The sequence below is a fragment of the Pecten maximus genome, chromosome 17, assembly GCF_902652985.1.
Source record: "Pecten maximus chromosome 17, xPecMax1.1, whole genome shotgun sequence".
Taxonomy (NCBI): Eukaryota; Metazoa; Mollusca; class Bivalvia; order Pectinida; family Pectinidae; genus Pecten; species Pecten maximus.
Window position 1 is genome coordinate 9,079,921 of NC_047031.1, and position 23,991 is coordinate 9,103,911.

The following is a 23,991-nucleotide window of genomic DNA, read 5'->3' on the forward strand; positions in this document are numbered from 1 at the left end:
TTCCACACATCCCGTAATTAACAGAGATACAGTCTTACCCGTACACACTTCCACACATCCCGTTATTAACAGACAGAGATACAGCCTTACCCGTACGCCCTTCCACATATCCCGTAATTAACAGAGGTACAGTCTTACCCGTACGCCCTTCCACACATCCCGTAATTGCCTGCTCCGTACGATCCACCAACTATAACGGTGAACTTCGGAACTTTAGCGCAGGCCACAGCTGTCACCATCTTAGCTCCATTTTTAGCTATGCCTCCTGCTTCAGCTTCTCGACCAACCATGAAACCTAAACGATAGAAAATAAACAAATAAATGTACGCACCTTTGTCTATTATTGACATCCTGGAAAATTCATGAAATGCTTAAGACAAACCATCAACAGAAAAGATATCAGACTTATCAATTCACATCTTTAGTAAATCTGTGTACCAGTAAAATCAGGCAAATTAGTGATTAAAAAATTTTGACCTAAAAAATATGTGGTTTGTGGATGGCATGATAGATATACAATTAACGAGTTTGAATGTTCAAACAGGAGGCCCATTGGTCATCTGGCCGTAAAACACCATGTCAGGTCAAATTTCATTAACTCAAACTTGGATAACTTTCTCTGGTCATGACCAAAATTCCACTTAGTAACAAGAGGCCCCATGGGCCTTAACGGTCACTTGAGTGTTAATTATCTTCTATGTAATTACCAATTCAATGTAATTGTAAATAGGTCCTACATGAACTATTGTAATGCTTACCACTCCCCTGGAAGAAATGTGAAACCCAGGGGCCAGGAATTTTACAATTTTTATCAAGCCCCTCGAGACTCTTTGTCCACGTTGAGATTTTGATTCTACCATATCTTGGTCTTCAGACAAAATTTTTGAAATTTCAGTCAATTTGATCCATTTTGGACCCACCCTCACAGTCCCTCACAGAACCAGGGTCAATACCTGTATATACATACCATCAACCTGTTATAGAATACTAAGCATTCTAAACAAATTTGAATTATTTCCAATGGAAAAGAAAGTAATGTTCTGTAGGAAGGTGAGCCAGGACTTTTTCTGAGGGCTTTTTGGGGCCGTTAATGGGCCAAATTACCAATTGGAATTATTTCATTTAAAAGCCAAATTCCCAAAATTTGTTGTTTACTCCTGAAAAAATCTTTCCCAATTCACTAACTTTCTTCCCAAAATGGGACAAAAAGGCCCCATCCAAAACCAGGGAGAAAAAGCCATGTGAGCAGCATGTTCTAAACATTTAAAACCCACCAGTAATGTTCTGTAGAAAGATGAGCGGTATGTTCCGTTGACAGCAGAGTTCAATGAAGTGGGTACCCTAAAGGGTGAAAAAATAAATCAAAGCAATTGTTTGTAAAATGTTTCTCTCCTCATCATAATATGGCATATACATTATCAATTCATATAGTAGTGTGTTCTGGCCCTACACCAGACATGGTGTCAGGGCCAGAGGAAATTCAGGCTAGGATTTGGTGTAGTGGTGTGAGCTGCAGGTATTTATTCAGGCTAGATGATTTAGGTGTGGTAGATCGTGAGTTTGAGGCCCAGTCAGAGAAGGAGTCATAAAACTTTCATCTGTGTGTTACTATATTATATAACAGTTTATATATTTAATATTTTGTCCACATCTTTGTGTAAGTAACTTGTAGCATGTGTATTACCTTGAGAGCGGACTCGGAGAAGAGCACTCCGTTGTTTCCTATGATCCCCACAGGGTAACCCCATAGACGGGCAAATCCTGTAAAATAAAATCACACTTTATTAAATATTGAAGTTTGGAATATATTATTGTTTATCACTGAGCTCCACTTAAAATATATATACCGCTTACTCAATCTCCATCACGAATTACATTCAGTTAATCATATACAAGAAGTGTACATATTTCAGCAATTCTTGTACACATGGCCAGTTTTACCCAATTAACAAATTCTTGGTTACTGAAAAGAGGTCATTTAAAGACATATTTGACTCCTGTGACCTTGAATATAGGCCAAAGAAATCAATTTGAATAAACTTGGTAACCCATCACCGAAGCATGATACAGGGTCTTTTGGTAGTAGAGAAGAAGACATTCACTTGCCCCTATTGTGGGACACAGCCTTCCTCTGCCCCTATGGGGGACCAGGCCTTCCTCTGCCCCTATGGGGACCAGACCTTCCTCTGCCCCTATTGAGGACCAGAACTTCCTCTGCCCCTATGGGGGACCAGACCTTCCTCTGTCCCTATGGGGACCAGACCTTCCTCTGCCCCTATGGGGACCAGACCTTCCTCTGCCCCTATTGAGGACCAGGCCTTCCACTGCCCCTATGGGGGACCAGACCTTCCACTGCCCCTATGGGGGACCAGACCTTCCTCTGTCCCTATGGGGGACACAGACCTTCCTCTGCCCCTATGAGGGACCAGACCTTCCTCTGCCCGTATGGGGGACATAGACCTTCCTCTGCCCCTATGAGGGACCAGACCTTCCTCTGCCCCTATGGGGGACTAGACCGTTCCTCTGCCCCTATGGGGACCAGACCTTCCTCTGCCCCTATGAGGGACCAGACCTTCCTCTGCCCCTATGAGGGACCAGGCCTTCCTCTGCCCCTATGAGGGACCAGACCTTCCTCTGCCCCCATGGGGGACTAGACCTTCCTCTACCCCTATGGGGGACCAGGCCTTGCATCTGGCCCCTATGGGGACCAGACCTTCCTCTGCCCCTATGAGGGACTAGGCCTTCCTCTGCCCCTATGGGGGACCAGACCTTCCTCTGCCCCTATGAGGGACCAGACCTTCCTCTGCCCCTATGGGGGACCAGACCTTCCTCTGCCCCTATGGGGGACCAGACCTTCCTCTGCCCCTATGAGGGACCAGAACTTCCTCTGCTCCTATGGGGGACCAGGCCTTGCTCTGCCCCTATGGGGGACCAGGCCTTGCTCTGCCCCTATGGGGGACCAGGCCTTCCTCTGCCCCTATGGGGGACCAGACCTTCCTCTGCCCCTATGAGGGACCAGACCTTCCTCTGCCCCTATCGGGACCAGACCTTCCTCTGCCCCTATGGGGACCAGAACCTCCTCTGCCCCTATCGGGACCAGACCTTCCTCTGCCCCTATGGAGGACCAGACCTTCCTCTGCCCCTATGAGGGACCAGACCTTCCTCTGCCCCTATCGGGACCAGACCTTCCTCTGCCCCTATGGGGACCAGAACTTCCACTGCCCCTATGGGGGACCAGACCTTCCTCTGCCCCTATGAGGGACCAGGCCTTGCTCTGCCCCTATGAGGGACCAGACCTTCCTCTGCCCCCATGGGGGACTAGACCTTCCTCTGCCCCTATCGGGACCAGACCTTCCACTGCCCCTATGGGGACCAGAACTTCCTCTGCCCCTATGAGGGACCAGGCCTTCCTCTGCCCCTATGGGGGACCAGACCTTCCTCTGCCCCTATGGGGACCAGACCTTCCTCTGCCCCTATGGGGGACCAGACCTTCATCTGCCCCTATGGGGGACCAGACCTTCCTCTGCCCCTATGAGGGACCAGAACTTCCTCTGCTCCTATGGGGGACCAGGCCTTGCTCTGCCCCTATGGGGGACCAGGCCTTGCTCTGCCCCTATGGGGGACCAGGCCTTCCTCTGCCCCTATGGGGGACCAGACCTTCCTCTGCCCCTATGAGGGACCAGACCTTCCTCTGCCCCTATCGGGACCAGACCTTCCTCTGCCCCTATGGGGACCAGAACTTCCTCTGCCCCTATCGGGACCAGACCTTCCTCTGCCCCTATGGAGGACCAGACCTTCCTCTGCCCCTATGAGGGACCAGACCTTCCTCTGCCCCTATCGGGACCAGACCTTCCTCTGCCCCTATGGGGACCAGAACTTCCACTGCCCCTATGGGGGACCAGACCTTCCTCTGCCCCTATGAGGGACCAGGCCTTGCTCTGCCCCTATGGGGGACCAGGCCTTCCTCCGCCCCTATGGGGGACCAGACCTTCCTCTGCCCCTATGGGGGACAAGAACTTCCTCTGCCCCTATGGGGACCAGAACTTCCTCTGCCCCCTATGGGGCTCTATACTTTCCTCTGCCCCATTGGAACAAGAACTTAAATTTTGAATAATTTCTTTATGATCAAACTCCCTACCTGTGACAAGTGTTTCTCCATACATAGCCTTAAACTCATCAAATCTGCTGCCATCCACTACACGAGCTATCACCTGGAAAACACAGGTCGTACTGTGAGACAGTGTACAATAAAAAGTTTCAATTTGTGGTTCAATATAAAAGATAAAAATAATAAAGCATGTACATTAGCCGTAATGTTATAAATGACCTTCGCACCAGGTGAGCTAACACTACCAAATGCTAAAGTAATTAATTTTCCATGAAAATCCCATGAAAATCCCATAGATTTGTTAATGGCCATCATATCGCTATACTAATGGGCAAATAATGGCCATTGATTTTTAGCACTTTCATGGATTAATCATGGGTGTTTAATGTTTTTTTCATGGAAATTTCATGGGAAAAAATAATGGATTTTTCACAAGGTCTTAATGGCCTCTTCTCCAGTAGTGTAAAACTGTGAAATGTGGACATGATAGAAAGAAACTGTTTGCAATGTTTCCTAAAGCTCTCTGTGAAATTATGGTGTGATTAAAAGAATTTTATGATTACCTTATAACTCTGTGGGCATGAAAGTAAGAATTTTATTATTTACTTACTCTCTATGAAATGTGTAATTAAGTGATAGTAAGATTTCTTTCCTACCTCTCTGATATCAAATGTTTTCTTGAGGTTGTCACCAACTATACCGTACAACTCATCTAGAGGATGGACTGGGTCTTCTGGGCGCTCCACCGTCACCTTCAAAATATTATCACCACACAAGGTAAAAGCCATATAACAAGAGGCCAAGAGGGCCTGCATCTCTCACCTGGATATTTCAGTTATCACTGATGCCAAAATAATTTTGATTAAAATTACAGTGTATACCCAGGTATTACAAACATGTTCCTACATTTTTAGCTGCCTCTACAAACAATGATTCAAAACAAATGTGGACCAAATCCTGTCAAACTTAAAGAAAAAGGATTTTAAAGAATTGAACTGATCTATTGTGCCCTATCTCTTTGGCCTAGGGGAGTCACACTCCTTATTTATACAAGATAAAATCTCCTTTAACAAAGTTGTGATATAAAGGAAGGCAATATGACAAATAATGCTTCAGACCAAATTTAATCAAAATCCATTCAGTTGTTTAGGACAAGTTGTGATTTAAAGGAAGGCAATGCACCATGCCATAAGCTAACCGACACTTTGGGCCAGGTGAACTAAAACAAGCATCACATCTTATTCTATTTGTATGTAAATACTTTGTGAAATATCTAGAAATTAATAATTTTCAGATTTAAAATGATCTTATCCAGAAATTCTTCATTTCCTTAGATGACATGTTTACTTAGTGACAAGTGTAAGTTATAAATTACCCCTGGGTCCTTCTTGTAGTTGATGTTTTTGATGATACGCCTTGCTATATGTAATGCATGCTGGTCATTCTGGGCGTAGTGGTCAGTCACACCAGACTTACTACAAGGGTCAAAGGTTAAACATTTAGTGATAACAGGCAAAGTCTACACACAAACAAAGATACCACATTTACTACTGGACACATCTCGTGAGTAGTAATTTCTCTGAACTGAGAAAAGCTTTCAAAAAATTTATCAAAGTTTCGTTATATGGTTATCTACCTTCTGAGGACAGACTCCTGGACAAGTAATAAATGTTGAACACAGAATTTTACTTACTAATCCTCAGCCGACACATATACTCCCTTACCTACAATGAAGATCTGCCCCTCCTAAATCCTCAGTCAACACATACTCCCTTACCTACAATGAAGGTCGGCCCCTCCTAAATCCTCAGTCGACACATACTCCCTTACCTACAATGAAGGTCTGCCCTCCTAAATCCTCAGTTGACACATACTACCTTACCTACAATGAAGGTCTGCCCCTCCTAAATCCTCAGTCAACACATACTCCCTTACCTACAATGAAGGTCGGCCCCTCCTAAATCCTCAGTCGACACATACTCCCTTACCTACAATGAAGGTCTGCCCCTCCTAAATCCTCAGTCGACACATACTCCCTTACCTACAATGAAGGTCTGCCCCTCCTAAATCCTCAGTTGACACATACTCCCTTACCTACAATGAAGGTCGGCCCCTCCTAAATCCTCAGTCGACACAAATTCCCTTACCTACAATGACGGTCTGCCCCTCCTAAATCCTCAGTCGACACATACTCCCTTACCTACAATGAAGGTCTGCCCCTCCTAAATCCTCAGTCGACACATACTCCCTTACCTACAATGAAAATCTGCCCCTCCTAAATCCTCAGTCGACACATACTCCCTTACCTACAATGAAAATCTGCCCCTCCTAAATCCTCAGTCGACACATACTACCTTACACTACGTACAATGAAGATCTGCCCCTCCTCAATCCTCAGTCGACACATACTACCTTACACTACGTACAATGAAGATCTGCCCTCCTAAATCCTCAGCCGACACATACTCCCTTACCTACAATGAAGGTCTGCCCTCCTCAATCCTCAGTCGACACATACTCCCTTACCTACAATGAAGGTCTGCCCCTCCTAAATCCTCAGCCGACACATACTCCCTTACCTACAATGAAGATCTGCCCCTCCTAAATCCTCAGTCAACACATACTCCCTTACCTACAATGAAGGTCTGCCCCTCCTAAATCCTCAGTCGACACATACTCCCTTACCTACAATGAAGGTCGGCCCCTCCTAAATCCTCAGCAGACACATACTACCTTACCTACAATGAAGATCTGCCCCTCCTAAATCCTCAGTCAACACATACTCCCTTACCTACAATGAAGGTCGGCCCCTCCTAAATCCTCAGTCAACACATACTACCTTACCTACAATGAAGGTCTGCCCCTCCTAAATCCTCAGTCGACACATACCCCCTTACCTACAATGAAGGTCTGCCCCTCCTAAATCCTCAGTCGACACATACTCCCTTACCTACAATGAAGGTCGGCCCCTCCTAAATCCTCAGTCAACACATACTCCCTTACCTACAATGAAGGTCTGCCCCTCCTAAATCCTCAGTCGACACATACTCCCTTACCTACAATGAAGGTCGGCCCTCCTAAATCCTCAGTCGACACATACTCCCTTACCTACAATGAAGGTCGGCCCCTCCTAAATCCTCAGCCGACACATACTCCCTTACCTACAATGAAGGTCGGCCCCTCCTAAATCCTCAGCCGACACATACTCCCTTACCTACAATGAAGATCTGCCCCTCCTAAATCCTCAGTCGACACATACTACCTTACACTACCTACAATGAAGGTCGGCCCTCCTAAATCCTCAGTCGACACATACTCCCTTACCTACAATGAAGGTCGGCCCCTCCTAAATCCTCAGTCGACACATACTCCCTTACCTACAATGAAGGTCGGCCCTCCTAAATCCTCAGTCGACACATACTCCCTTACCTACAATGAAGGTCGGCCCCTCCTAAATCCTCAGCCGACACATACTCCCTTACCTACAATGAAGGTCGGCCCCTCCTAAATCCTCAGTCGACACATACTCCCTTACCTACAATGAAGATCTGCCCCTCCTCAATCCTCAGTCGACACATACTCCCTTACTTACAATGAAGATCTGCCCCTCCTCAATCCTCAGTCGACACATACTCCCTTACCTACAATGAAGGTCGGCCCCTCCTAAATCCTCAGCCGACACATACTCCCTTACCTACAATGAAGGTCGGCCCCTCCTAAATCCTCAGCCGACACATACTCCCTTACCTACAATGAAGGTCGGCCCCTCCTAAATCCTCAGTCGACACATACTCCCTTACCTACAATGAAGGTCTGCCCCTCCTAAATCCTCAGTTGACACATACTCCCTTACCTACAATGAAGGTCGGCCCCTCCTAAATCCTCAGTCGACACATACCCCCTTACCCACAATGAAGGTCTGCCCCTCCTCAATCCTCAGTCAACACATACTCCCTTACCTACAATGAAGGTCGGCCCCTCCTAAATCCTCAGTCGACACATACTCCCTTACCTACAATGAAGGTCTGCCCCTCCTAAATCCTCAGTCGACACATACTCCCTTACCTACAATGAAGGTCGGCCCCTCCTAAATCCTCAGCCGACACCTGTTCCCCTGTGGCAGCCCGTACCTATAAAACACAAATAAACCGTCCATATTCTTTTTTTGATTCATCAAATGTGCAGCACTTGTTTCTATGACTATCCAATCAGTTACACTACTTAGTTTAGACAAATCGTTAAAATGACAATTTTTCTCATGTCTAATTGTTTATGTGTGATTGAATATAAGCAATTTAGTCAACAAAAATAAACTGCCATAGATCATAGAATCTATCTTCACAACATTACACACCCGAATGTTATATTATCTGACAAATGTTCACATAACAACAGTGGCCATCTTGAATTTCAAAAATGTAGCTAGGGCATATAAAATGAAAGATCGCCTAGCAGTTGAAACACGTCAACAGAATCTAGACCACAACTTGGATGTTGAGAAGCCTTTATTTTTTTAAGTTTAGATAAACATACTGTAAATCACTTATATTTCGCGAGTACTTAATTTCGCGAACTCACCTCATTCGACTTATTCGCGAATACATAATTTCGCGAATTCTGATCTCGAATTGACTTTAAATTCGCGAATGACGTTAACAGGTCGGCGATGTTTCCATGTGGAGAGTGAAGTGAGTTGTTTTCAAGGTAAATAAAGCTTTCACGCCCGTTCCTATGTAGTGTTTTGTGACATAAAATAACAATCTCATATAAGTATATAATTTATCATTCTAATGTTACTTTAACGATGATGTCCGTTCACAAACTAAAGATTACGGTAGATTCAAAATGGATGCCACTTATTCTTGTCATTCTTATATAAATATTCGCGAGGGATTTGAATTCGCGTTTGACTCTCCTCGCGAATTAACGCGGAAATAAATCCCACACAAAATATAAGTGATTTACAGTAATGAAATAAATTTATAATGAATTAATTTTATTTTCAGAAATCTCTAAAGTCCAAAAATTTTTTATTATTTTCAGAAATCTCCTGAGTCCAAAATATGCACTGGAGATGATCAAATTTACTGAGACACACTCTGGTGGGTCCAGTTCTGCTGTGTACTGCTATAGTTAGAGACCCGTGGTGACATACCAATGGAGGACCTCCCAGGAAAATGGTGCCTTTCTTTCGGACAATGACACTCTCGTCTGCCATGGCTGGTACATAGGCTCCACCTGCAGTACAGCTACCCAACACCACAGCCACCTATACAAGGGAAACAACTCCGATATTACAACATGTCAACATACGATGGGTCGTAGTGGCCTATTTCTGGTCTAAAAACCTATTTTTATGTATACATAGTACAATATACAAACCTATGGTTTATGTATATACAGTACATTCGGCTTAATTGGGTTGCCTATTTGCGGGGGCTATTTACCCGATTAACCGACTTATGCAATAAGCCGAAATGCACGTCGCCATCTTGGATTTGGTCCGTAATGGTTGTCAGACTTGGGTCGATTTTGGATGAAAATATTTGCGTTAATTATTATTGTTAATAAACTGTTTTTGTTTGTGCTTTTACTGATGTGAAATTGTCATATTACTATTACTAATTGTATAAAAATACATGTATTAAAATAATAAAACCTTAGATTGTTTCTTATTCGTGACACAGTACAATCGTAGCACCTCAAATTGGGGGTCATACATCCCTGTTTCATCCATGTGTTCCTAATTTGACATACGATCTAAGGACTCGCCGACAATTACAGCTAAAATCATTTATGTTTATCCTAGAGACATTCTTTTGTTCGCTATTACGTTTTTAATATTCCATATTATTTTCAATTGCCAAAGCAGAGATCGGAGAAACCGAGTTTATTTGGGTTGTTTCCTTTGGTATAAATACGACCTTGACACTGACAGTCTCTGATAAAACAACACGAAATCCAATGTAATGTTTTTATTAACCAGTTCTAATCCTTACCTGAATAGGAATTATAAGCTAACGTCGGGCGTCTGTCCTTTTACTGCTCGCTACTGTTTTATTAATAACTCACCTGTGTACCAGTGTCGTCACATTTCCCCGTGGCAAACCCCTCACTTTTAATTCGCCACAGTTAGCGGTGATATCAATCGGTCTGTAGCAATGTCAGACCAGGTCAAAACCTATTGTTTTGGTTTCTGCTTCGAAGATTTTACATCCCAGAAGTAAAAGTTTAATTGTCTAGAAGCTTAATTATGCTTTTAAACCCCCATTACGTTGGCCTGCTGCTGACTCTAAAAGTAACATTTAATTTTACCCACAATTCTTAATCGATTTCCTGTTGGGGGGGAAAAACCCCACGAGGCAGAACAACAACACAGTTCTAAACATGACACAAACCTGCCATAACATTATCGTTTAAGGTAATATTTTACCATTTTTTGACATTATAACCATCTTAATTACCCTATTTGTTGATGAATGTCTAAAACTTAAAGGTATATGTGATGACTTTCGTGAAAATTGGAGCATTTCTATTTTTTTTGTCAAATTATCGTAGTCAAATAACCGAAAAATATGACTTTTCCAACCCAATTAAACGATTATTTTTAACATGATTCAAGAGAAAATGGTTTTGGTTTTTGAATTTTTACCCCAATAAACGAAATACCCTATAAAGCGTTACCCGATTAACTGGAATGTACTGTATAGTACAATATACAAACCTACATTTTATGTATATACAGTACAATATACAAATCTATGTTTCATGTACATATACAATATAGTGTAATTTACCTGTGGAATTCCCAAAGAAGACATTCTGGCTTGGTTGAAAAAGATGCGGCCGAAATGATCGCGATCAGGAAACACATCAGCCTGACGAGGAAGGTTAGCTCCTCCCGAGTCCACTGTCAGAAGCCAGATCAGAAAAATAATCATTAACAATAATAATAGTTTGATAGACCTATATATTACAGCAACATAGGCATCTCAAAGTGGTTCACAAATAATAATCCATGGTCATTGGGCCTTTAGTCTTTCTTAACTCCATGGGGAGCAAACAGCCAGACTATCAAGCTACCATTTCGGCACTAACAGCTTACACACGTCATTTCTTGCCCTGCCCTACCATGTACTCATTTACATTTAAGTCAACTGGAATACAACAGAACCAAGTATCTTGTTAAAGGATACAGCACAGCGCCTGTGAGGGACTAGCGAGTCTTAGGTCATGTAGCCCTGTGTCCTACCACTCGACCACAACGGCTCCAAATAATATATTATTTACCACCCGACCACAACGGCTCCAAATAATATATTATTTACCACTCGCCCACAACGGCTCCAAATAATATATTATTTACCACTCACCCACAACGGCTCCAAATAATATATTATTTACCACTGGACCGCAACGGCTCCAAATAATATATTATTTACCACTCGCCCACAACGGCTCCAAATAATATATTATTTACCACTCGACCACAACGACTCCAAATAATATATTATTTACCACTCGACCACAACGACTCCAAATAATATATTACTTACCACTCGCCCACAACGACTCCAAATAATATATTATTAACCACTCGCCCACAACGGTTCCGAATAATATATTATTTACCACGCGACCACAACGGCTCCAAATAATATATTATTTACCACGCGACCACAACGCCTCCAAATAATATATTATTTACCACTCGACCGCAACGGCTCCAAATAATATATTATTTACCACTCGACCACAACGACTCCAAATAATATATTACTTACCACTCGCCCATAACGGCTCCAAATAATATATTATTTACCACTCGACCACAACGGCTCCAAATAATATATTATTTACCACTCGACCACAACGACTCCCAAATACTATATTATTTACCACTCGACCACAACGGCTCCAAAAAATATATTATTTACCACTTGACCACAACGACTCCCAAATACTATATTATTTACCACTCGACCACAACGGCTCCAAATAATATATTATTTATCACTCGACCACAACGGCTCCAAATAATATATTACTTACCACTCGTCCATAACGGCTCCAAATAATATATTATTTACCACTCGACCACAATGGCTCCAAATAATATATTATTTACCACTCGACCACAACGGCTCCAAATAATATATTATTTACCACGCGACCACAACGGCTCCAAATAATATATTATTTACCACTTGACCACACAACGACTCCCAAATACTATATTATTTACCACTCGACCACAACGACTCCAAATAATATATTATTTACAACTCGCCCACAACGGCTCCAAATAATATATTATTTAACCACGCGACCACAACGGCTCCAAATAATATATTATTTACCACTCGACCACAACGCCTCCAAATACTATATTATTTACCACTCGACCACAACGGCTCCAAATAATATATTATTTACCACTCGACCGCAACGACTCCAAATAATATATTATTTACCACTCGACCACAACGGCTCCAAATAATATATTATTTACCACTCGACCACAACGGCTCCAAATAATATATTATTTACCACTCGACCACAACGACTCCCAAATACTATATTATTTACCACTCGACCACAACGGCTCCAAATACTATATCATTTACCACTCGACCGCAACGGCTCCAAATAATATATTTTTTACCACTCGACCGCAACAGCTCCAAATAATATATTATTTACCACTCGACCACAACCGCTCCAAATAATATATTATTTACCATGCGACCACAACGGCTCCAAATAATATATTATTTACCAATCTAAGCAATATAAAGGTCATGATGGGCACTGTTGGCCAATACAGTATAGTTGGTAATATTTGTGGGAAAGAGGCCCAAAGGACCTGCATCACCTTGATATCTTAGTAATCAAGGCAAAATACATTCAAGTTAATGTTAACAAATATTTTCCATCTTTTTGAGCTACTTCTCCTAACTATCAATGGTTCAAACAAAATGCACTGGACCAAACATTGGCATTTGGCAGACCATCGCTATACACAAAATACATTTGGTTCCCCTATTCAGTCTGGACTCATCTCTGACAAACTAGGGCTTGGTTCAGAAATCCCCTGGTTTTTGTTCATTACCAGTATACCTTCATTTTCTTTGTGTGCATGTGTTATCAAAATGTTAACACAATTCCAAAGGATTCTTAATGAATTAGTATTCTCTGGAAGACAGGAATGCCCTAATTTTTCATAAAAATTTTGCACTTAATTTTACCAACTAAACACTAATTCAACACCAAAATGTTTTATGTAAGGATTTGAAAAATTGTTGAAAATGTGATTAGCCTAATCACCGAACAACTGGGCCCAGATATTGGGTCTTGGAATTTCTTTCTGTTTTTTTTCTTCAATTTTTGTGAAATCCTTTAACTTTTGATTAACATAACACTTTTTATTGGTTATCGGATGGTAATAAATACAAATAGTCCCTTTTAAAGGAAAACGTTGATGTCTGACAGATGCAGGATGGACTACAGATGACAGATGCAAAACCATGGCACAAGCTCAGTTGGGCCTATGTGAAAGGTGAGCTAAAAATAAGCTCAGTTGGGCCTTTGTGAAAGGTGAGCTAATAATAAGCTCAGTTGGGCCTTTATGAAAGGAGAGCTAAAAATAAGCTCAGTTGGGCATTTGACCTTCCGACCAGGTGCCAGGTGAGCTAATAATAAGCTCAGTTGGGCCTTTGTGAAAGGTGAGCTAATAATAAGCTCAGTTGGGCCTTTGACCTTCCGATCAGGTGCCAGGTGAGCTAAAAATAAGCTCTTAACAACATACCTAGATATATACAGGGGAGACAATTCTGTTGAGCAATTTCCTGTGCACGTAGATGTTTGGTGACGGTAACAGGATAGTAGGATCCCCCCTTAACTGTTGGATCATTGGCTACAATCAGACACTCCACCCTGTAACAAAAGAAATATTACATTGTAACAAAGATTTATACCACCAACGGTTTCAGAATAGGTAAAACTAAATAATAATTAACACTGCCAGAAAGATTGGTTAGACATATTTAAAAGATGTTTTACCTTCAACCATCACAACACAATTTACCTACCCCTGATACATCACTCTATAGTAACCTCTCCTTGACACCTTATAAGTTATCTTTACCTAGTACATAACTTGATAAATCACCCTTTACCTCCCCTTGATACATCACCAGTTACCTCCCCTTGACAAATTACAAGTTACCTCCACATGACACATCTCCAGTTACCTCCCCTTGATACATCACCAGTTCCTCCCCTTCACATCACCAGTTACCTCCCCTTGATACATCACCAGTTCCTCCCCTTCACATCACCAGTTACCTCCCCTTGATACATCACCAGTTACCTCCTCTTGATAATCACTTGTTACCTCCCCTTGATACATCACCAGTTACCTCCCCTTGACAATCACTTGTTACCTCCCCTTGACACATCACCAGTTACCGCCCCTTGACACATCACAAGTTACATCCCCTTGATAATCACTTGTTACCTCCCCTTGACACATCACCAGTAACTCCCCTTGATACATCACCAGTTACCTTCCCTTGATAATCAATTGTTACCTCCCCTTGACACATCACAAGTTACATCCCCTTGACACATCACCAGTTACCTCCCCTTGACACATCACCAGTTACCTCCCCTTCACACATCACCAGTTACCTTGCCTTGGCACATCACCAGTTACCTCCCCTTGACACATCACCAGTAACTCCCCTTGACACATCACCAGTAACTCCCCTTGACACATCACCAGTAACTCCCCTTGACACATCACCAGTAACTCCCCTTGACACATCACCAGTAACTCCCCTTGATACATCACCAGTTACCTCCCTTGACACATCACCAGTTACCGCCCCTTGACACATCACCAGTAACTCCCCTTGATATATCACCAGTTACATCCCCTTGATAATCACTTGTTACCTCCCCTTGACACATCACCAGTAACTCCCCTTGACACAACACCAGTTACCTCCCTTTGATAACCACTACTTACCTCCCTTGACACATCACCAGTTACCTCCCCTTGACACATCACCAGTTAGTTTTACTTACCCTGATACACGACCTATGCCAGTAATGATACCTCCAGCTGGTACTTCTTCTTCTCCATAAAGTTTGTACCCAGCCATCTGACTAAGCTCCAGAAAAGGTGACCTGTTATAGGAAAGAGAAATTGGTGTTATTAAGAGTTCCCATAGGTTTGAGAAATATCTTTTCAGTACTTTTCTATAAGCAAGAGGCCCAGGGGGCCTACATCTCTCATCTGGACATTTCAGTAATCATGGGGAAAATATTCAAGTTACATTACAATTTTTTTTCTAACTTTTTTGCTGCATCTTCCACCTATGGTTTTAAGCAAGTATGGACCAAATCCAGCCATTTTTCAAGAAGGAATTTAGAGTTTTTGGGGTTATTTTTGCAACATTTCCTCTATTTTCCTCTCCAAGGGACCACACTCTCCATTTATGCAATGTTAGATCTCATTGCCTTATAATGGTCCTGACCAAATTTCATCAAAAATTAATCCATTCAATCGTTCAGAACTGGTAGCAACTTAAAGGATGTTCCTCAATTTCCGATATTGACCAAATTTGGTTCAAATCCATTCAGGACTTTTTGATAAGTGGCCCAAGGGGGTCAGCGTCACCATTTATGCAAAATCTTTTCCCCTTCCCCCAAGGATCTTTCTGACCAAATTTGGTTAAAATCCATTCAAAACTTTTTGACTAGTAGACATTTGAAAAGACGGAAGAAGGATGACCGACGACGGATTCCGCACCATGGCATAAGCTCACCAGCCCTTCACCCAAGGTGAACTGAAAATTCTAATCACAATTTTCTTCTCTCCAATTTCAAGATGGCAATCTACTAGTAATGTAATTTTTTTTTTTTTTTTTGCATTTGATAGATCTTAAAATAAAGAAGAGGTGCATGTGTCTTAATGATCAATAGACCTTGAAATATGACCACCAAAATCAAATCAAATATCAAGCTTTAACTTTATAAACATAAATAAACATACATAAACATAAACCTCCTAAACAACATCTCATGTGTGATGACTATACACCACTAAGTGGGTTACAGTTTAATATTTATGTTATTTCACTCAATTCAGACTCAATGAACCTACCACAGTTAACTAGAGTCATTTTTCAATGAACTATATCAAGTCCGGCGTAGGAATACATTTGTCGAGCTTGGACTATATCTTTCTAATTCCTTTTCAAAAGTGATCATATTTATATGAAATAAATTCCATTAAAACTAATATTTGTTTTAATTCGCTATTAAGTTTGTTCTCGAAAGAAATCCTAAAAGTATTAACCATATGTAGACGAAGAGTGATGACGTACATTTCGGTAAGTTCTGTGGTAGACTTGCACAAGTCCCTATTTGTCAAAGACAAAATATTGTACAAAATATCAAAAAAATATAAATATAAGGATTGAATAAAGTTATGTTGAGGTGTATGGGGGTATAAACCTCAATAGGTCTTGAGACAAATTTATTATGAACTGTTTCGCAGTTCATAATAAATTTGTCTCAAGACCTATTGAGGTTTATACCCCCATACACCTCAACATAACTTTATTCAATCCTTAAATAAATAGAAAATACATGGGTTATACTTGTTGGACCTGGAAGGTGATCACTGTACTTACTCCGGATCCAGAAGGGTGTTAATTCTGTCTCGTGGAAGCAGTTTGTCACGAGACAAATGTCTCTCCACAGCTTTTGGTCCTCCTCCTTAAAGAGCATCAAGATACTTATTTACATGACAATGGAGAACAAATGCTTTATCTCAGGACACATTACACAATGCTTTGGTATTGTTTACTGCGGACCGACATTTAAGAATGTCATACATCAGATTATGGCACAACATTCAGACAGATACAGTCATATATAGTAATAATACTATCAAGAGAATACTGATTTAGACCTGTTATTTTGGTTAACCCAGAATTTAACGAGATCCCAAAGGGATTTAGACCTGTTATTTTGGTTAACCCAGAATTTAACGAGATCCCAAAGGGATTTCGATACAATTGAGTGACCTTTATTAGATCTCTTTAAGATTAATCTTTGTTAGTTTGACACATTACCTTGCATTACAGTGGAGACCTTGTCCCGTAAATCTTTGACTAGAGTCTGCATCCTGGAATAATTCTCCTAAAAAAAAAATGATTTTGATTTAGAAACATGTATTTTCTATATGGTGCATTCTTAGATCTAGCAGACCAATCAACAGCATATTACATGTACAACGATTCTTGATATCGAGTTATTTATTCTTAGAAATGAAACAAACTTCTGTTTTCAGAATGCAAGTAAAGAGCTACAGAAGCTGTTGTAGAACTAACAGTACAGTCCAGTTATCTCCCCTTGACACTCCATAGTAACCTGTCTTTGACACCTTATAAGTTATTTTTACCTAGTACATAACTTGATAAATCACCCTTTACCTCCCCTTGACACATCACCAGTTACCTCCCCTTGATAATCACTTGTTACCCCGCCTTGACACATCACCAGTTACCTCCCCTTGATAATCACTTGTTACCTCCCCTTGACACATCACAAGTTACCTCCCCTTGACACATCACCAGTTACCTCCCCTGAGGTGAGAGGTCCTCATATACACCACTTCAACATGTACATCTCTTGTGGCCTGTTGGGTTCTTCCTGTCGTAACTATAATGTTTGCAATAACAGTCAAGTCGGCATATAAACCAGGCCAGGGCTTTTTGGGGCCGTTAATGGGCCCCATTCCTAATTGAAATTATTTCATATTTAAGCCAAATTACCAAAATTTGTAGTTTGCTCCTGAAAAATTGTTCCCAATTCACCAATTTTCTTCCCAAAATGGGACAACAAGGCCCTTCCCCAAACCAATGAGGAAAAGCCCTCCAGACTTACATTTTACTTTCAAAGCATGGTTGTGATTTTGCCGATTGACTAGCTATTCTTGATGTAATATTTTTCATCTAAATTCACAAACAGCTTTCTTGATAGTAAAAACATTTATGTTAAGATGTGGTACTGCCAGGATTTTTTGGGATTTGTACCTTAATTCTTGTTCTTCATGTTATGGTAGCATATCAGAACAACCAAAACGAATCTATTGGTACTGACAATGTGTAAATTGGCAAAAGTATTTCGTAGTGGCTCTAGCATAAACACAAGGCCCATAAACAGATTGACCTATGTTTCACTGCAACTGTGCATTACACATGTCTACAATTAAACAATTATGTAGACTCCATCATTGATCATCGCTGGTGTCTACGATAAATGAAAAAAGAAAATTTAAAGTGATCAATGCTGAAAACTTCCATTTAATTTTTCGTATTTATCATCAATAAGAGATCGATCCTTGAGTGATGTTGGCACCCACCATTGAATAATCTATATCGTCCTTAGCCCGAGTTTTCTCTGGCCCTGTCACCATGTCTGGTTATGGCCAGAGCGCACTACTATATGAAAACGTGGAATTATCCGACACCGTTTGGTGTCGCTAAGAATTTGGTGCAAATACAATAAAATCAGGTGTGGCATAACACCTACCTTACATGTATTGATAAATGAGATATTTATTTACACCGGAACACCCATTTAGTCCCATCTAGGTGGTTTATTCCGTCCGTATAGACCCTCGCTATACGCTAGTCAAAATTTCGTACTGTTGACCAGCCATTTTGTAAGTGACAGTACAACTAACCATCCGAATCGGAACGCAATGGACCGAAAAGACCACATATCATTATTGTGTTTTTCTTGTTACATTGTTTAAAATAAGAAAACTAAGCTTATTATTTCCCAAAACCTGTTATATTCAATTTAAAAATTCATTATTTATAAATTGTAAGCGGTAAAATATATAAAAATAAATGTTGTATTTTTTTCTTTTCGCTCCATCGCGCATGATTAGGGTAATTAGGCCGACCGCGACCTACATAGTTGGCAATATGGCGTCAAGTCAAGTATGAAATTTTGACTAGCGTACAGTGAGGGTCTATACAGACGAAATAAAAGTTAAAACACCTAAGTGGGACTAAAAGGGTGTTTTGGGGTAAATAAATATCTCATTTATCCAAATATGTAAGGTAGGTATTATGTCACACCCGATTTTATTTTATTTGTACCAAATTCTTAGCGACACCAAACGGTGTCGGATAATTCCACGTTTTCATATAGTAGTGCGCTCTGGCCCTACACCAGACATGGTGACATGGTGACAGGGCCAGAGAAAACTCGGGCTATATCGTCCTATGAAAGACTAAAATGTAAACAACATTCAGTGTCAAAATCCAAGATGGCCGTTCGTCGGCCATTTTGTTTTTCATGATCAAACTCAAAACTAAATGAACACAACTTAACAAGGGACCAAGGGGAACATCTAACGTTATACATGTGAAGTTTGATATATATGCTCCTAGTACTTCTCCAGTACTGTATCTGATTGTGGAGGGCTAAAAACCACCAAACTGTCCGAAGCATATCGATTTTAGGTTGTTTCCTCAATATTAAGCACCAGCCCCTCTTCCTCCAGGGATGGGTATAGGCCACAAGAGGCCCAAAGGAATAGCGATATCAATGATTGTTTACAGACGGACAGACAGGCGATGATCATGAACGGGCGATGGATGATGAAAACTGCATGGTGATCATGAGTTACTGTGGTCACCTGATATTCCGAGGAGGATGTGTCGGGCCTTGTCCCTATTGGTGCCGCCTCATCTACGTGGTAACGTCTCATGCATTGTCGTCTCATCTCACAACGGAGAGACAGACGAACCAAGCTACGCGGCAGCATTTTTTAGCTTCTCCTGCGAGTCTGAAGGTGAAAATTGTAAACATTGACTTTTTTATGCCACTGTTTCGTATTTAAATGGATCTAGACCTATCTTTCAATTTTCGTATAAAAATACTACAGCACATTGTCCTTGAATTCAATATTGCTCACTCTTATGAAGTGTTATCATCGACAACGAATTATAATCGCTTTTAAAAGGTGCACGTCGTGCGAAATGCGAAACTAAACTCAGCGTTAACGCTGAAAACACGGAGGGTCCTCCTAAAGACATGAAAAGGCCTGAATCTAGACCAGAAAGAACCTGAATGGCAGAATGTTATATTGCCAGAGACCTATATAATATAGGTCTCTGATATTGTAATACTTTATTTATTGATGAAATATATGACAGCAGCAAATACCCATATAACTCTAGGCTATAATCTATTACAGGTCTCTGGTAGCAACCTATATATATTGACATTTCTGACTATTTTTTGTAATATAAAACTAGACATGCCCCTGTGCCCGTGGCGTGACTTTTTACCCATACTCAAATATTCTATTGCATGAATTGAATTGTAACGTAACGTTACGCTGAGATTAAATTCAATTTAATCTTTTCGAAATTTTCCTATTTGTTATTAATTTAATACTCCAAATATAATGAATCCAATCAACTATGTTACACTTATTACAAGATTGTTGTGGTACCATGTTGATGTTTTTATGTAATAAATTCCATCACCATCGTCATGAAAAAAAATTCCACATGTCCGATGCAAACATGAGAAATTAAAATAATAAATAAGAATATAAAATCCAGGATTAGGACATAATGTGTAATTTCACAATTGCATGTCCACTATTAAGTTACAGTTGTGACATCATTCATTAATAATACAAATGTTTGTGATGTCATAATATTGTAATAACTTGGTGACATAGATAATAATCAATAAGACAGTGGGAACTTAAAGTTTCAGATTCAATGTCTGTATAAGATATTTGTTTGCTTTTCCTAGTTATTATAATAACTCTTTCTTTCAGTGGACAGTGGGACTTTAACACAAAGTAAGTACAGTATACCACACCCCACCCTTTTAGCCAGCTAACACATTTACAGTTATAGAATTTATTTCTACAATATTTGAAGATTAATTTCTCACACGTGCTGGAAACATGATCGTCATACCGTATAACGAGTTATTTTTCGGCATTGCCGTATAATATTCTTTTGACCCGGATATGACGCGACAGGTGGCGTTACTTGTCAAGATGAAGTATGTGATTGGTCAATGCAGCGGAAAATGCAAAATGCAGATATGCTGTTAAAAACAAAACAAATATAAGATTGAATGCAAACTGAATAAGTGGATGTATCTTTTCAAATGACACATTAATAAAATTATATTCCTGATTCAAATGCAGTCTTATTATCAACCAAAATGATTCAAACTGATATAATTTTCTTATCAATTTATTTCACCAGCAGTTTTTCATTATAACCACCAGCATTAAAACTATGCCGTTTATCCTTTTTAAAGATAATTCTTGTTACTATAGTATTTTTTTTACGGATTGTTGATAAAATATGTTTTTAAATTTTGTGTATTTATATTTTACGTATTTAATATTTGGTAGTAAAAATAAAAACAAGTAAACAGTTCAGTTCTTTATTTTGGTTCAGTAATGCACATAGTCATATACCATGGCACAGGATGTGATGAACTTTAGAAACAGCAGAGTGTTTTGAAAAGTGAATAGTGTGAACTTCTGCTATCGGCATCGGAATAGTTTATTTGAATTGTTTATTCATTTGGTAATTATATAGGGAAAGGGCTTAATATAAGTTTGATAACTTGTGCCCAATTCCCATGTATATATTAAGATAAAATAAAATATGTTTAAATCAAATAGTCATATACAAGTACAGACTAACATAGTTACTCCGAACAGAGGTGATCCCAGCTTCTTTAAAGCCATTTGAGACAATACCTGGGTTGGACAGAAAATACTCATAACACTGTACAAACCAATTCAAATTCACGATTTCTACTGTAGACAAGAGAAGAAGAACTTGTTCAATTTTGTCAAAATTTTCTTTACTTTGTTCCATGGTCTGTTGAGTGCACCATTCTTTGAATTTGTATTTTATGAAGCATGTTGATCGTGGAGAAAATGTTAAGTTGACCAGTGCTTTGTCAGCTTAACGTTTCCTCCGTGATCAAACATGCTTTGTTTTGTCATAAGATAGAAGAGCTTCATCGCCGATCGACAGAACAATGGTTGAATTAATGACTTTCGCCGTTTTCTCGAGTTACGTTGATATAATCCTGCACTTCACTGTCCATAAGTTCACCCGACACAACCGTTCGGCCGTTATAACGGTACCTGTGTAACGTATCAATCAATCAATCAATAAATCAATTAATCAATCATATCTTATTTAAGCGTAGCATGTTAATACAATCACAATAAAAAAAGGTATTTGAAGCACAATTACATAAAAACTGTAACCCTGGTAAATACTAGCCGGCTAGAGATATCTTCTCTTTAGCTCGATCGGTTGAGCGTAAGACTAGTAAGCCAGAGGTCCCGGGTTCGATCCCTAGTGGAGGCAGTGATTTAAATTTAATTATTCATGCGCTCTGGTACATATATATAGTTCCGGATTGGCGGGACAATTGGTACGGTAAACTTCATTGGAATTGGAGACATAGAGATAGTCCAGCAATCTACATGGGCGCCATTTGTAACAGGTGGTTTAAACACAACGAAAACTTAAATCGACGGTTCACCATTTATTAAGTAGGTAAAAAATACCCTGAAATAGACAAATACAAATATACAGTAAAAAATCTCTCACACTCAAGGGAAACAACTCTCGCCCTTGACAAATATAGTTTTACCACATGTACTCTTCTTACACACTATCTTAAATTACAAATTATCTTTAGAATAAAACCAGATGTACATTCTATTACAAAAATGATACCCAATTTCTACTTCATCATGGCTTAATTTATATACCCTATCATATAGAGGAATCACAGGTCGGGCATTAGACTGGTTCCCTGTCTCTAGAATATTAAAATTATAAATAAAATTGACCTTTATGATTTTGGTCACTAGGATATGTCTGATTCCTAAGTTTCAAACTAGGGGGAGATAATCTAGTATTAAAATTTAGTGGAGCAGTTCTAACAAAAAAAATTAGGGGCTGGTGGCCAGTCTTGTCGGGCATGCATGCCTACCCTTTCAAGTTCAATTTTAAGGGGTAAAGAACTACATCTTAAGTTAAATATCTATTTCCTTTTACTCTTGAGCTGAATAGATTTTACATAATTGCTTGTAACAGGTTCATATTTGTGTGTTCATCATCATCATTATCATCAAACTTTATTATTATGTGTCAGGGCCAGAGGAAATTTGGGCTAATGTTATACTATGAACAGTGTAGGTATGGTATGATAGTTCGTATGAACAGTAAAATGTAGTGTCTATCATTGTATGAGGAGTGTAATTGTGTGTATATTATGGGGCCGCGGTGGCCGAGTGGTTAAGGTGTACCGACACTTTCACACTAGCCCTCCACCTCTGGGTTGCGAGTTCGAAACTTACGTGGGACAGTTGCCAGGTACTGACCGTAGGCCGGTGGTTTTTCTCTGGGTACTCCATCTTTCCTCCACCTCCAAAACCTAGTACGTCCTTAAATAACCCTGGCTGTTAATAGGACGTTAAACAAAAACAAACCAAACAAACCAAAGTGTGTATATTATTGTATGCTTGAATAATACAAATGTGTGCAACTCCGCTCAGTTTTTCTTTACCTGGTGCCCCAGTTCATGTTTCAACATTATATAGGAGTTATTTCCCTTGCACCATTCCCTTTTTTGGTTTAAAGCACAATTTCTTCTATCTATATTATAATTTCATAAATATACTTATTGTGGCTAATAACTTCTCCATTAAATCAAATAATTATAGGCAATATTTATAAGTGCAATATTGTAAAAAGCATTAGATTTGCACAATAAATTTA

At 40.1% G+C, this 23,991-nt stretch overlaps 1 protein-coding gene across 1 annotated transcript in view; it reads right to left on the reverse strand.

Annotated features, from left to right (window-relative positions):
• The window catches only part of LOC117315422 (methylcrotonoyl-CoA carboxylase beta chain, mitochondrial-like), a 35,633-nt gene extending 15,614 nt beyond the window's left edge, over positions 1-20,019 (reverse strand). The window contains exons 1-14 of the mRNA XM_033869606.1: positions 19,839-20,019; positions 17,257-17,323; positions 16,813-16,897; positions 15,200-15,301; positions 13,917-14,044; positions 10,906-11,018; positions 9,264-9,377; positions 8,174-8,238; positions 5,484-5,583; positions 4,765-4,860; positions 4,139-4,211; positions 1,685-1,761; positions 1,275-1,341; positions 139-295 (exon numbers count right to left, since the gene is read on the reverse strand). Of these exons, the coding sequence (XP_033725497.1) occupies positions 139-295; positions 1,275-1,341; positions 1,685-1,761; positions 4,139-4,211; positions 4,765-4,860; positions 5,484-5,583; positions 8,174-8,238; positions 9,264-9,377; positions 10,906-11,018; positions 13,917-14,044; positions 15,200-15,301; positions 16,813-16,897; positions 17,257-17,323; positions 19,839-19,967 (1,373 nt within the window). The 5' untranslated portion in view covers positions 19,968-20,019. The remainder of the gene's footprint in view (positions 1-138; positions 296-1,274; positions 1,342-1,684; positions 1,762-4,138; positions 4,212-4,764; positions 4,861-5,483; positions 5,584-8,173; positions 8,239-9,263; positions 9,378-10,905; positions 11,019-13,916; positions 14,045-15,199; positions 15,302-16,812; positions 16,898-17,256; positions 17,324-19,838) is intronic.
• Between the last annotated feature and the right edge of the window lie 3,972 nt (positions 20,020-23,991).